This window comes from Chanos chanos, chromosome 6 (assembly GCF_902362185.1).
Source record: "Chanos chanos chromosome 6, fChaCha1.1, whole genome shotgun sequence".
NCBI lineage: Eukaryota > Metazoa > Chordata > Actinopteri > Gonorynchiformes > Chanidae > Chanos > Chanos chanos.
In genome coordinates this window covers 45,739,558-45,752,860 of record NC_044500.1, presented here as the reverse complement: position 1 = coordinate 45,752,860, position 13,303 = coordinate 45,739,558, and the positions used below count along the sequence as shown (strand labels likewise).

Here is a 13,303-nt window from a genome sequence, read left to right as displayed (position 1 = left end):
TCATGCACACACCCACAGTCTAACTAAATGTATGTGTATACATAGACACGCGCAGTGTTTTTTCGCACAGTTAACAACAACACACAGTCAATCTTGGAGACAACCTCGCATCACGTCTCTGGCACATGGTTCCCCGTCTGTCCATCTGGTTTTCATCTCCACAATGCACAGAGATCCCTACACCTCTGATTAACGTCTGCTGCAGAGCATTCAAGCGCGGCTCCCGGAGCTGCTTGAAGTACCCTGATGTGCTTTCAGAGAAGAAGCTGAGGTTCATTTCCGTAACGCGGCGTTTTCGGAGAGGAGGCGAAATTCATTTCCGTGACGTGGTGTGTTTGGCTCTGCTGCTAGCCTAAAACTTCACTTCCCAAAATGAAATGATCCAGAGAAACTTTAGGAGGGGTTCCAATTTTACATTGCCAGTTTTGGAAAAAAAAAAAAAAAAGAAGTGTTTGTGTGAGGTTGTGGGGACATGGGCAGAATTAAAGGGGAAATTGGTGAAGAGAGCAGAAATGACTCCATTTTTCCACCACTGCTATTAGTTTTGTAAGCATTGCCCCCCAAATTGCCGTGTTTTTGTCAGCAGGGAGAGAAAGCCACAAAGGCACTCTGGAATTCACTTATGACGAGAGCCCCCGGCATGTCTGTCCGCAAGGTCCAAAGGGTGTTGTCACGTTTCTTTTCGAATTTTTAGGATTTAGTTTTAATTATTTATTCAGCAGTTTACATATTTATTTATTGGTTTTACAAGCAGAAAAATGTCAAAATGTCACTACTGATGTCAGAGTCAGGGCTCACTGACTCTAATCGCCACTGATGTCAGAGGCAGTAAGCACTGACTCTAATCACTACTGATGTCAGAGTCAGTGTGCACCGCATCTAATCGCCACTGATGTCAGAGTCAGTGCTCACTGACTCTAATCGCCACTGATGTCAGAGTGTTTGGGTTCAGTTTGACAGAGCTCTTAGTGAGAACACTGGGATTATTATCCTCCCCCTACCTCCCACAGAGAGATTCAGTCCACTTGTTAAATGGCCTCCCTAAACTATACACAGCGTTTCACATCAGATCACACAGGTTGATGTGCAAGAGTCAGAGACCTGGATCTTTTTCTTTCTCTTTTTTTCTTGAAATGAACTGGACTGACACTGAGTCAGGCAGCAGTTAGTGTGGAGATGATACACTTTAACGCTCAGCATCTGACAACAACAACTGAGGAATAAGTCATCAGTCTAAAGTGTCAGAAGTGTGTTTTACGCTTATTTCAAATGAAAGTTTTTTTTTAGGATATTTCTTCAAAATGTCAACAGTATCTGGGTCATGTTTGTCATTTAGCTCAATAAAGATTCAAAGAGGAGACATTGGCACAGTTTGGAGTCCTTTGGGAGAAGCAGCGACCATTTCCTCTGAGAACTTGACCTCAAAAGGAGGTCTAAAAGGCCACGCTCACACACACACACACACACACACAAAGACTCCACAGAATTCACTCTGAGGTACATCAGTTATGTGCATCATGGTCTCCAAGCATCAGTTTAAGAGCAAACCGGAAAAAAATGCATTTCAGGAAAACCACAAGTCAGCTGTGTGAAAATGAACACAGGGGCTCTGTTTAATGGGAGCTCTGGAGAGTCAGGAGTCGAGCGGAGCAGCTGGGGGTTGTCTGAAACTTCATGTTTACCTCTGCACTGAACAACATGCTTCCCCGCAAGAGAGGAAAACCGTGTTCAGCTAACGCTTCACAGAGCCCTGAATGTCACGCAGATCAATCTGAAAGAGTGAAAGAGCGTCGCCCCTGTGATTTGAATTGAATCCACACCGATAAGACTTAACACAACCGCTCAGGTGCAAATGGTGTCATGAGAGGCTGGGCTTGTGCAATGAAAGTTTTTCTGTTTGTCACTTGTTTGATTATGGGTTTATTTTTTCGGATTTTTAATTTAAAATTATACTCTGAAGCAGAGTGTCCAGAGGGAAAGGGAAAAACTGTTTAAAAATAATGACACTACATGTATGACTACATACATACGGTCCCTTATTTAAACAGCATCTCTCTCAGTAACTGAATTGTTGCTTTTGTTGCAATAACTGCTTTTGTTGCATCTGTTGTTTTCCATACAGTCAGGTTTTTTTTTTATCCACATCCTTCTCAAACAGATTGGATCTATTGATTTTTCCAAAGTCCAGAGCTTCCATTAAAAGTTTTGCCTTGTTCACTCTGTGATCTTGGTTATCTTGGTGGAATAATTCATGATCGGGGCATGAATGGTGTGTGAGTCATTCTCATACAACCCCCCAAAATGCTTCACAAACAAGACACATCATGCCCAACTCTCATTCATATTCAGCCAGCAAGACTCTACACCAGCCCTGAAAAATCATGCGCTAGCAGAGCAGGGCAACCAACCTGACCAGAAAGTGAGAGACTGTGTGTGTGTGTGTGTGTGTGTGTGTGTGTGTGTGTGTGTGTGTGTGTGTGTGTGTGTGTGGTAGCAGGTTAGGGCAGTGGAGGTTAGGGTATTTTGTGTGTGTGTGTGTGTGTGTGTGTGTGTGTGTGTGCGTGCGTGTGTGTGTGTGTGTGTGTGTGTGTGTGAGTGGTAGGAGGTTAGGGCAGTGGAGGTTAGGGTATTTTGTGTGTGTGTGTGTGTGTGTGTGTGTGTGTGCGTGCGTGTGTGTGTGTGTGTGTGTGTGTGTGTGTGAGTGGTAGGAGGTTAGGGCAGTGGAGGTTAGGGTATTTTGTGTGTGTGTGTGTGTGTGTGTGTGTGTGTGTGTGTGTGTGTGCGTGTGTGTGTGTGTGCGTGTGTGTGTGTGTGTGTGTGTGTGTGAGTGGTCGGAGGTTAGGGCAGTGGAGGTTAGGATATTGTGTGTGTGTGTGCGTGCGTGTGTGTGTGTGTGTGTGTGTGTGAGTGGTCGGAGGTTAGGGCAGTGGAGTCAGCAAAGACAGGAGAAGTGTTGGCAGAGCACCCGAGGGGAAAAGAGAGATTTGTGCTGCAATAATTGTGAAGGGCAACAGTAAGATAGCTGATATGATATACCCCACTGATGGATCTATCTGTCCATAAACTTAAACATCAATATCATTCATTGATGCATCCGAGTCAGGAGTCAGAAAATGAATGAAAATTATGAGATGGAATACACTTCGATAGGCGGAAAAGACAGACTTCTATTCCATTTTAAGTGTTGGTTATTCTTAGAGTGCTGTCAGAGGGTATTTAATTTATCCGCTGAAATCTGCTTTTTACAAAATCACTTCGGATCAGACATATACTTTGAAGAAAACACTGGACGCAATGTTTCATTCAAACGACAGACAATACAATTCTGATAGTGCATTTTAATCAGGGCTGTGATTTCGTTTCAAATTCAGAGGCAAACGCGCCACACATTGCTCCCTAGTGGTAGAAATTCATGTTTGTAAGTCAAAAGAAAAAAAATCCGAGCGGAGTAAAACACCGGGACATATTTTGCGCACGCACACAGTTGCAGTGTTCCAGAGCGTGCGACAGAACAGGGATGGTCGCAGCCTACTGGAGATATACTAACACAACAAACTTTAGGTATGGACCTTTGGTCACTGTATAATTTCCCTAAATAAATGTTATTTCTTTATGATGTAGATTCTCTGTAGGAAAAGTTGTACAGAATATTCGTCGCTTCAAGAGTGCTTGCGTCGTCATGTTTTTTACGTGTTCCCAATTTTACGATGTTTAAGATATAGGCAGAGACTAATTTGTGAGAATTTGCAGTAAAAACCGTAGTTACTAAGAATAATCTTCATATTTTCTAAACCGTATTTCTACGTTATCAGTGTCACATAAGTGAAATCCATGCTGAGTTCAAACGAAAATTTTACGCCTGCGCCTAGATTTTCAATGTAAACTGCGCTATGTATTGTTATACTGTAAATAACTGAATGCACTTTGTTTCATTTACCTTTTTAAACTACTTTTCAACGGTGTACAGTTTTGATTACTGTGTAATCGTTGTTAATTTTAAGTTCATTTTGTATTTTATTGCCTTGCAGCGATTCCGAAAACTGGACACTCAAGGGGTTCGTTTCGAGTTCATTCAGGTTTGTGTATAATCAAAACATGTTATCAAGACATTTTTCGTTGTTCAAAACAGTTCGTATTTAACGCTTATTGCAATGTGAATCGATAAATGTAAAGTTAGAACCACAGCAGCACGCGCCTCTCCAAAGGGCTGTGACGCACGCTTTTACGCGTGATGGAGAACGTTTTGAAGGACACGAGTTTTTGGTCGTTGAACGATTCCTGGGCGAATTCGAGCCGGGGAAATGAAACGGGAGTGGGAAATTACACTGTAAACCCCTTAAAACGGAATGAGGAGGTAGCTAAAGTTGAGGTGACTGTGCTCGTTTTGATCCTGCTCTTCGCGCTGGCTGGCAACATTTGCGTCCTTCTGGCCATTCAGACGAGCAAACACGGACAGTCTCGGATGTATTACTTCATGAAACACTTAAGCATCGCTGACCTTGTGGTGGCAGTCTTTCAGGTGTTACCTCAACTCATCTGGGATATAACGTTTCGGTTTTATGGACCGGATTTCCTCTGTCGGTTAGTAAAATATCTTCAAGTGGTCGGAATGTTTGCCTCAACTTATATGCTTGTTTTGATGTCCATTGACAGATGCCTCGCTATATGTCAGCCTCTTCGTTCTTTGCGTCGTAAGGACCGATTTTATGTGATTGCCTCGTGGATGCTAAGCCTCCTCTTCAGCGTGCCGCAGGTCCACATCTTCTCTCTAAAAGAGGTAGGCAACGGAGTTTACGACTGCTGGGGAGATTTCGTCCAGCCTTGGGGTGCCAAGGCCTATGTGACATGGATCAGTCTGACGATCTATATAATCCCGGTTACGATTTTAAGCGTTTGCTATGGGTTGATAAGTTACAAAATATGGCAAAACTTCAAGCTTAAGACCAGACGGGACCAGTGCATATCGCTTACACCTAGACCAGCCAAAGGCACTGCGCTCTCTCGCGTGAGCAGCGTGAAGCTGATCTCCAAGGCGAAGATCAGGACGGTGAAAATGACATTTGTCATAGTTGTAGCCTACATCATCTGTTGGACGCCGTTTTTCTTCGTCCAGATGTGGTCAGCTTGGGATCCAAAAGCACCAAGAGAAGGTAAACCATTAAAACACGTCAATGAAAGCATTAATTTCCTACATGTCTTTTATTTTTGCACTTAAAATAATTCGATACATGGAAATAACAGAATTTTGTCGCGCAATAAATGTTTATATCATTAGGAGTGTTGTGAGATTGTGACGGATCAACTCTCCGTCACGTATGGACTGTTTGCAGGCATGAACTAATGTGACGGATCAACTCTTCGTCACATATGGACTGTTTGCAGGCACGAACTGTTCATATACATCACACACACGACAAAATCACAACAACAACAATCAGTAAATATTTAACTTTAACTCAGTCCATGATTTGTGGTGAATGTGTATGAACAGTTCGTGCCTGCAAACAGTCCATACGTGACGGAGAGTTGATCCGTCACAGAGACACACTAAGGATTAGTATCTATTTTATTTATCGCTGTTTTATTTATTTTGTTGGTTTTGTTTGATGTATTTCATTGTGGCTGGGTGCATATTTTGACTGAGCAGACAGAAAAAAACGGCCATGACGCTGGATCTGCAGGTTCTGCATGTGGCGTCACACTCATCACTGCGTGTAGGAAACATACCAAACCAAACTGTATGCAGTCCACACACACGCTGCAAAAATAATAAAAACAATAATAATAAATATTTAGAGTATATAATAACATTATCATAGAAATATCGTATAACATGTTTTCTATTTCTTTTTATTTCTTGAAGTTTTGTTTGCAAACCTGAGTCAAACAAAAAGATTTGTTTTATCTCAAGTGCCTCACAAATATGTTTCAATTTTGTTTCAATATGTACATAATGTCTCCGCTCATCTCTCTCTCTCTCTATCTCTCTCTTTCTCTCACTCTCACTCTCTTTATTTTGTTGTCCAAATCCTTAAATAACCCCCAGAGGGCTATAAAGAAATAAAGGAATGAGATGAGATGAGATGAGATGAGAGAGAGTGAGAGAGAGAGAGCGAGAGAGAGAGAGAGAGAGAGAGAATGAAAGAAAACGCTAGTAAAGTCTATGGACCTCTGGAGACTACAGCAGAATATAAGCAGCGTAACATCAAAGGTGAACTCCCCTTTAATGTGACTGAATCCTGAATGTCATTATTTCCGTGTAATAACATAACTTTGTCTGTCTTTGCCTCCTCTCTAACACTGAGAGTTTAAGGAGGATCACAGGGAAATCCGTGCTCCTGCAGCGGGCTCCAGGGCCCTGCTCTCTGTCACATTCCACACCCGGAATGTTCAAATATCCAGCAACAGCAGCTGCAAACAGAAGATCACTGAAGATGCACATTTATGTTTGACACACACACAAAAACCCTGTCTGTTTAAAGAGCCACCTGGTACACTACCCCTTAAAGCAAAACAACAAAGAAAAAAAAAAAGTCAGTTTAATTTAATACCTTCTTGGGCACGCTGCACTGTTTTAGATATTTAACTGATAAGTGCTCCTGTGTTCTTTGCCAAACAGTGAGAGAACTCCGATATAGCTCCAGAAAGTCCTGGCGGCAGGAAAGCAATCAGTGAGATGGCTTTGCCTTTTGGAGTCCTGGTATAGGGAGCAGATTGTCCTGCTTTTAAGAATAGACAATAGACAAGCGCCTGCTCAGCAGGTCTGAAAAACGGAGTTTAGCCACTTCCCAGTTGGTTGAACCTCCCAGCAACATTGAAAGGAAAAGCTAATGCATTTAAGGGATTAATACCTGACAAGGTCTTGAAGAGGATTCCAGAACTTTTTTTTTCTGTTTTTGTTTTGTTCATTTGAGATAAAATCTTAGTTTGAGACATATACTCTCAAACTCTTCCGGAGCAGTTTATTTCAGTTTATTTTAATTCTCACACTACCGGAAATGTATTTGTTTATAACAATTATTATTATTATTATTATTATTATTATTATTATTATTATTATTATTATTATTATTATTATTACATTAAATAGCCCTCATTTGTTGATCATAATGCAAACCTTTTGGTACCTACACAAGTACTTACACAACTCATTATGTTGCAAGATATAGTACTAAAATTGAACCCAGTACGTAACTGTCCCATTCTCTCCATCTCTCAGCCGAGACCTGTCCGTTTGTCCGTTTTGTCTGAGTGACAAAGTCAACTTCCCTCTGTTCGTGGCGCTGATGCACTCTTTGGCCCAAAAACAACCGATGAATAATGCTGCTCTAATTCTGACCTCAGCGGAGAATGTCTATAAGCTTCCAAAAAAACAGAAAAGTAAACTTGGAGGGGAAAAAAAGGCAAAACAGTTATAAAAATATTTACTGCTTCCTCCAAATCTTAGTGTCAGTTTTTAGAAGTGGGTTTTAAAGCATTATGATGTCATTGCCCAGGGGATGGGAAGGGAACGGTGCCACGCAGTGAATAATGGATGTGGAGGGACATTAAAATGCCCTAAGGAGCCGAAGAATTGAAGGAGACAACACTGACCCTGGGAGCATAATTAATGAAGGACGTGGCATTTTGAGATACGTAAAGAAGTGATTTAATGCACTTAGCTTTACCAGATCACAATGGAGTCATGGTTTGGGTAGATTACGATTGAAAGCAATATCCAATTCATAATGAACGCCTAGATCACGTCAAATCTGAAAATCATTGAAGATAAACTTGCAGTAGCCGTTTTTCAAAACCTGGTGCAATTCAAACATGGAAACCTGAGCTGGTTGTTTACCGTACGCATAATCTAAGTCTTTCAAAGGTAATTTCACACATTATTACAGACATAATAGGTTTAGATGAGGCCAGATATGATTTCTTGTCCAGCTTATTGTAGGTATTTAGCCTCTGATAGTATCATAGGTACAGAGATGATTTCTTTTCTTTCAGGAAAGACCGTAAAAGGATCTGAAAATAGCTTTTTCCCTTAAAAGAACATCACCAGTATTCAGACTCTGTGTTGCCGTTTTGCTTTGGGGTGTGTGTGTGTGTGTGTGTGTGTGTGTGTGTGTGTGTGTGTGTGTGGGTGGGTGGGTGGGTGGGTGGGGGGGGGGTGCGCGTGCGTGCACGTGTGTGTGTTATGTAAGAGCGGTCGTGAGTTCCTGTCAGCTTTGCAAGCGGACGGCGAGAGATCCAGGGAAGGGGCTGTTGTTAGTACATTAGCATGAGAAAGTATAAAAATGGTTTTAAGAGCAGTTCTGTCTGAGAACTGATGTATTTTTGTGAAGGTCAGAGGTCAGCTTAGAGTGATAGTGATTGCATTTAAGGTTGGAGTCATGTGAAAACGATGTCTATATAAGATACATGTTACAGGTGTAGGACTTAGGTAATTATGCTTAATTATTTCTTTCTTTTATCCCCAATGCCATCGTTTTATACGTCTATGTAAAGCCTTGTTTTACTTCACTGTACTCAACAAGGGCAATACAACTGAAACAGCAATGCAATTCCTCATGTATTTTAATGCACTGCACATATTGATTCAAACAAATTCCCCCATGCGATGGCTTGTGCACCTCTTGCTTGACTGGTTCAGGAAAAACAAAAACATGAGCATCCTCTCCTTTCTGTGGCTGATAGCAAATGAAGTAAAGTCTCTGCTATATCTACAAGGCTGCAAAACCCCTGTAAGATTAATATGTGACACAACTTGCCAGACAGAATTTATTTGCCACAGTGGCTAGGTCATAACTGTAGCTTACAAACACAGCTCTGTCTCACAGTTTTTATATCAAACCAGACATGTTTTATACTGAATTGAGTGAATATATTTATACGCTCTTGGGCAGACCAAATTCTCAGCTCGGGGCTACACCGGACAGAGACGTATTTCGGCGATTATGTTATTTTCAGCTTAATGTAACATCAACAGTTTGTAGCGAGGGCTATAGAAAATTGAGTTTGGAGTTAACCTGTATTGTACTCATCTTCTGTTCTAGCAATGGCCTTTATCATAGCCATGCTGTTGGCTAGCCTGAACAGCTGCTGTAACCCCTGGATCTACATGTTCTTTGCTGGTCACCTGTTCCGCGACCTCATGAGGACCTGTTTGGCGAGCTTGCGCTGCGGGTGTGACCAGGAGCCGAACCGCAAGAGCCCCCCCGCTGCCTACGCCATGAAGAGCACCAGCAGTCAAAGGAGCCTCAGCCAAACCTCCAGCACGTAGGAACCACGCCCTCGCCACGCGGGCGGCAACATCTTCATTCCCACGCCGGCCAGACCTCCACCACCCGAGGTCTAGACCTCCACCACCCGAGGTCTAGACCTCCACGTTGAGGATGAAGATAAGACTCAGGCCTAGAGTCCACCAGATCTCACCCACACGAGGCAGTCTGTGGACTTCCCTACACTGAGGCTCACAGAAAGCTTCAGAAAAATGAGGCTTTGACTTGTACCACTGGAAAGCAGAGATCATTAGTGCAGCCCCCCCCCCCATGCCCCCACCCAACCAACCACCACAGAGATCTCACAAATACTTGGACCAGATATCCATAAATACAGAGCTGGACCTTTAAACAGATAAGATAACGGCTTCCTAAAACAGTTCCTTGGATCTCCCAAAAAGTGAGTTCGAGAAACTGCACCACTGTGGGACAGCCAGACCGCCCGCCCCCCCCCCCCCCACACACCCCACCCCACTGTTCTCCACAAGCTGAGATCCAGAACGTTCCAAAAAAAAAAAAGCCACACAAAAAAAAAAAAACTCCCAAAAAAACTTTAACAAGAGAGAAAGAAAAACCTTTCCCATCATCAAACTTCTAAACTAAAATTGAGTCATCTCTTTTGAGATCCGTTCTCCCGAGACAGTGGGAGGCGAACAACATCCGTGCATCATTTTTCACTTGTCCCTCACAACTGTCACAACTCCTCCCTCTGTTCTCACTGAAAGCAGGACTCTGCGGACTCACAGACCGTGGCTGAGAGATGGAGTCTGAAGTTCTGGTTTTAAAGGTCAACCAATAACTATCCATTCACACGCAAGGCTCCCACACTCCACGTTAAGACATGCACCATTCTACTGCACAAATGCATAGCCTGCTGTGTAGCAATAGTCCTGTTTGGCTACTGTTAGTGAATGAATATGCTAAAACAGCGCTCCACGCAACGGCCGTGTTACGGCATGTGTCACATATGCTTCTGTTTCATGCTTGAATACAGACCTTTCTCGTGTTACTGTTCGTGTGCGTTTGAAAACTCATCCCTCTTTGGGAATCAGATGTTGGAGAGAGATATTGGAGGACTGTTTTAGGATGCACCACGCTGTCCGTGCGTCAAACTGTTGATCTCCCTCGCGCAGTCTCACCTGTGCTCCGATCCAAGAACGGGACGGAACAGAGATGGTGCGGCAGAAGGTGAGGCAAACTCCAGTTCAGCCCTGCATGGGTGGTGCGTGACCTCATCTGACTCTAATTTAGAAAGCCGTGTATTGTGCAGAACAATTACAACTACAGACACGCAGTTTAATGACTGTAGATAGCTTTTTAATGACTCTTGTAAGCCCTACGCATGTAAGCAAAGGAAAGCCTCTCTAACACAGATTTAGGCTGATGAAAAACTTCACTCGTATAGTTCTCTGAGGCTATCAGAGAGTGTTCCTCTTGTGGTAAAACAAGGGATGCCAAATGAAAAGGAAAGAGGAATATATTTAGTTGATCAAAAATGATTGTGAATCAATAAATAAAACCTGGTGAACACAAGTCACAATAAGGTTAAACTTCACGTATGTTATCAGGAAGCGGCGAAGAGAGAGAAGTCGACTGTCTTGAGAAGAGCAGAGGAGGAGTGTGTGTGATGCCAATCTCCTGGAATGGCGATGATTTCCCCATTATATTCCCCAGGGCTTCAAGCATCGGACTGGGATATCAGACGAGGGGGAAAAAAACAGCTAAAATGAGAGAGAGAGGGGAATGATGTTTATGACAGGATATGATACAATAATAAACAGAGTACTCTAAACTATCATTAAACTGTTACGCTGGCACGCGAGGTGAGGGCGCCCCCTTGTTGCAGCAGTGAGGTAGTGCCAAACCCAGACACTCAGACACAAGAGCAAACGAGGGTGTGAACAGAGAACGGGTCAGGACGGGTCAGAAGGGGTCATGCCACCTCTGTCCCCATCACGACCACTGCTGAGTCTCTGCCCTACCCCCCCCCCCCCCCCCACACACACACACACACACAACACCAAAGTGTCTCATTAAACTGTCCAAAAGCCCAGTGCATCTAACATACGTTTACATTCATGAATGTGAGATTGTGTACGGATGGATCTGTGACTCTTGGTAAACACTGTAGAGGTAAAATAATTCATATACTCCTGATAATTGTTTTTTGGATGAAATCTTGAAAATGATGAAAATGTACAAGCACGTTATGTAAATCAGTTCTGAAAATGTGTGTGTGTGTGTGTGTGTGTGTGTGTGTGTGTGTGTGTGTGTGTGTGTGTGTCTGTGTGTGTGTGTGTGTGTGTGTGTGTGTGTGTCTCTGTGTGTGTGGGCGTGTGCATTCACAAGTTTCCTGGAAACATTATGTATCGCTAAATAATGTTAATCTTGTGGCTTACATTACCAAAAAGAAGAAAAAAAAAAGAAGTGTACTCTGTGTGTCTAACAGCGATTTCTCTTAATCCTGTTCAGCCGAAACTCTCTTCAGAAACATTATAATCTCTTATTTATTACACGGTCTTCTGTCTTTTGTTTCATCATACACAAATTGCAAAACATCTGGGTTTTGTTAGTTTATTAAAACACACCAGTCCCTCTTTAATCTCACTGAAAGACATTGTCTGAGATGGTGAAATTCAGTATTTGAGCTGAACCATGACGGCAGAGCAGAGCTCAGAGGATATGAAATGCGCTGTACCATTTTAAATAACAAAACCAAACCAAACAGAACGGAACAAAATGAAATGTAACGTCACGAACTTCTTCCACGTATACTGTGGTGTGACACAATGTAACTGACAATAGTTCACCTATCCAGAGGCAAGCAGGGCGTCTAAAAAACAACGCAACGTCGTTAACAACGCCAGGTTAGCGAGACGCGTCTGTCTGTTTCCAAAAGCATGTTAACCATTTTATCCGCGGCCAGGTCACGGCAGGATCAGCGGACGTGAGTGTATTATATCTCAAATCCGTGGTTACTGGGAAACTGGGGACACGACGGTGCCAGGACTGGATCCATTATGTGGAGTGAACGAGATAAAGAGAGAGAAGTCACGGAACCGCAGCCGCGTGCGGTCTTTCAGTCTCACTTCATTTGTCGTGATTTGATAACAACGAGGAAGGAGCGTAATCTCTTCTTTCCTTTATCACTCGTTTCTCTCTCCTTATCATAAAATAGCTCGTTTTAAGAGGAGATACAATGATTAAAAAAACAGTAATATTTGTACCAGTTTGGTGGAGGAAAAAAAAAAACATGTTTGTCTAATGATGAACATACCATGAAATCCATGTAGATTCAGAACATGCAGTCATTCAAATGCAGCTTTTTAAAGTTTGTGAATGAGAAGAGTTCCATCTGTAGGAACTGTTCAGTTGACCTTTAAGATACCTGTTAGTTATTATTTAATTACAATTTTTTACATATGTTTGGTTTTGGCTATTTGTGAGTAGCACTTACAATAACCGTGTAATAAACAGCCAACTACACGTAAAAGCACAGCATACTCATTAATACAACATGGCACTCCACATTCAACTTTCACTCACTTCATAGTCTCACATCCCGTTCAGTTCTGTTAAGTTTGAAGCGTTAAGGTAAGTAAGGTAAAAGTACAGGTAACAGTAACAGAGCGCCTGAATATCTCGTAAAATAACACATGGTTCAAGTGCAGTGTGAGCAGTAACCGTGTGTGTGTGTGTGTGTGTGTGTGTGTGTGTGTGTGTACAGAGGACATAAATATCTAAATAGTCAGGACATGTTGCTGGTCCTCGCTCGGGGAGAGATGTTACTGAAAAACAATTGTCCAGGGTAGAGGGTTAGGCTCCCGTCATTTATTTGTAATTACAGAGAGAGAGAGAAAAAAAACAGACATTGGTGAGCACGTGTTCTTGTGTGTGTACTCAGAAAATGTCCTGTCCCAGAGTCCGGATGCCTCAGATCTCAGGAAAATCACATTCTGTCCTCATGAGAATGAGAATCAAGAAGCACCCATGAGAATCCCACCGCACCCGCATCAGGACCGAACCAGAGTGAAACC

General features: G+C 42.6%; 1 protein-coding gene across 1 annotated transcript; it reads left to right on the top strand.

The window, feature by feature from the left end:
* The first annotated feature begins 4,231 nt into the window (after positions 1-4,231).
* oxtrb (oxytocin receptor b) lies at positions 4,232-9,268 on the top strand. The gene is made up of 2 exons (XM_030776630.1): positions 4,232-5,150; positions 9,042-9,268. Exons 1-2 carry the CDS (start codon positions 4,232-4,234, stop codon positions 9,266-9,268), a joined length of 1,146 nt encoding a protein of 381 aa, XP_030632490.1.
* Positions 9,269-13,303: the final 4,035 nt, after the last annotated feature.

Coding starts and splice junctions, on each gene's coding strand:
- oxtrb (XM_030776630.1), top strand. CDS start 4,232: ATGGAGAACGTTTTGAAGGACACGAGTTTTTGGTCGTTGAACGATTCC. Junction 5,151..9,041: donor TCCAAAAGCACCAAGAGAAG/GTAAACCATTAA, acceptor CTTCTGTTCTAG/CAATGGCCTTTATCATAGCC.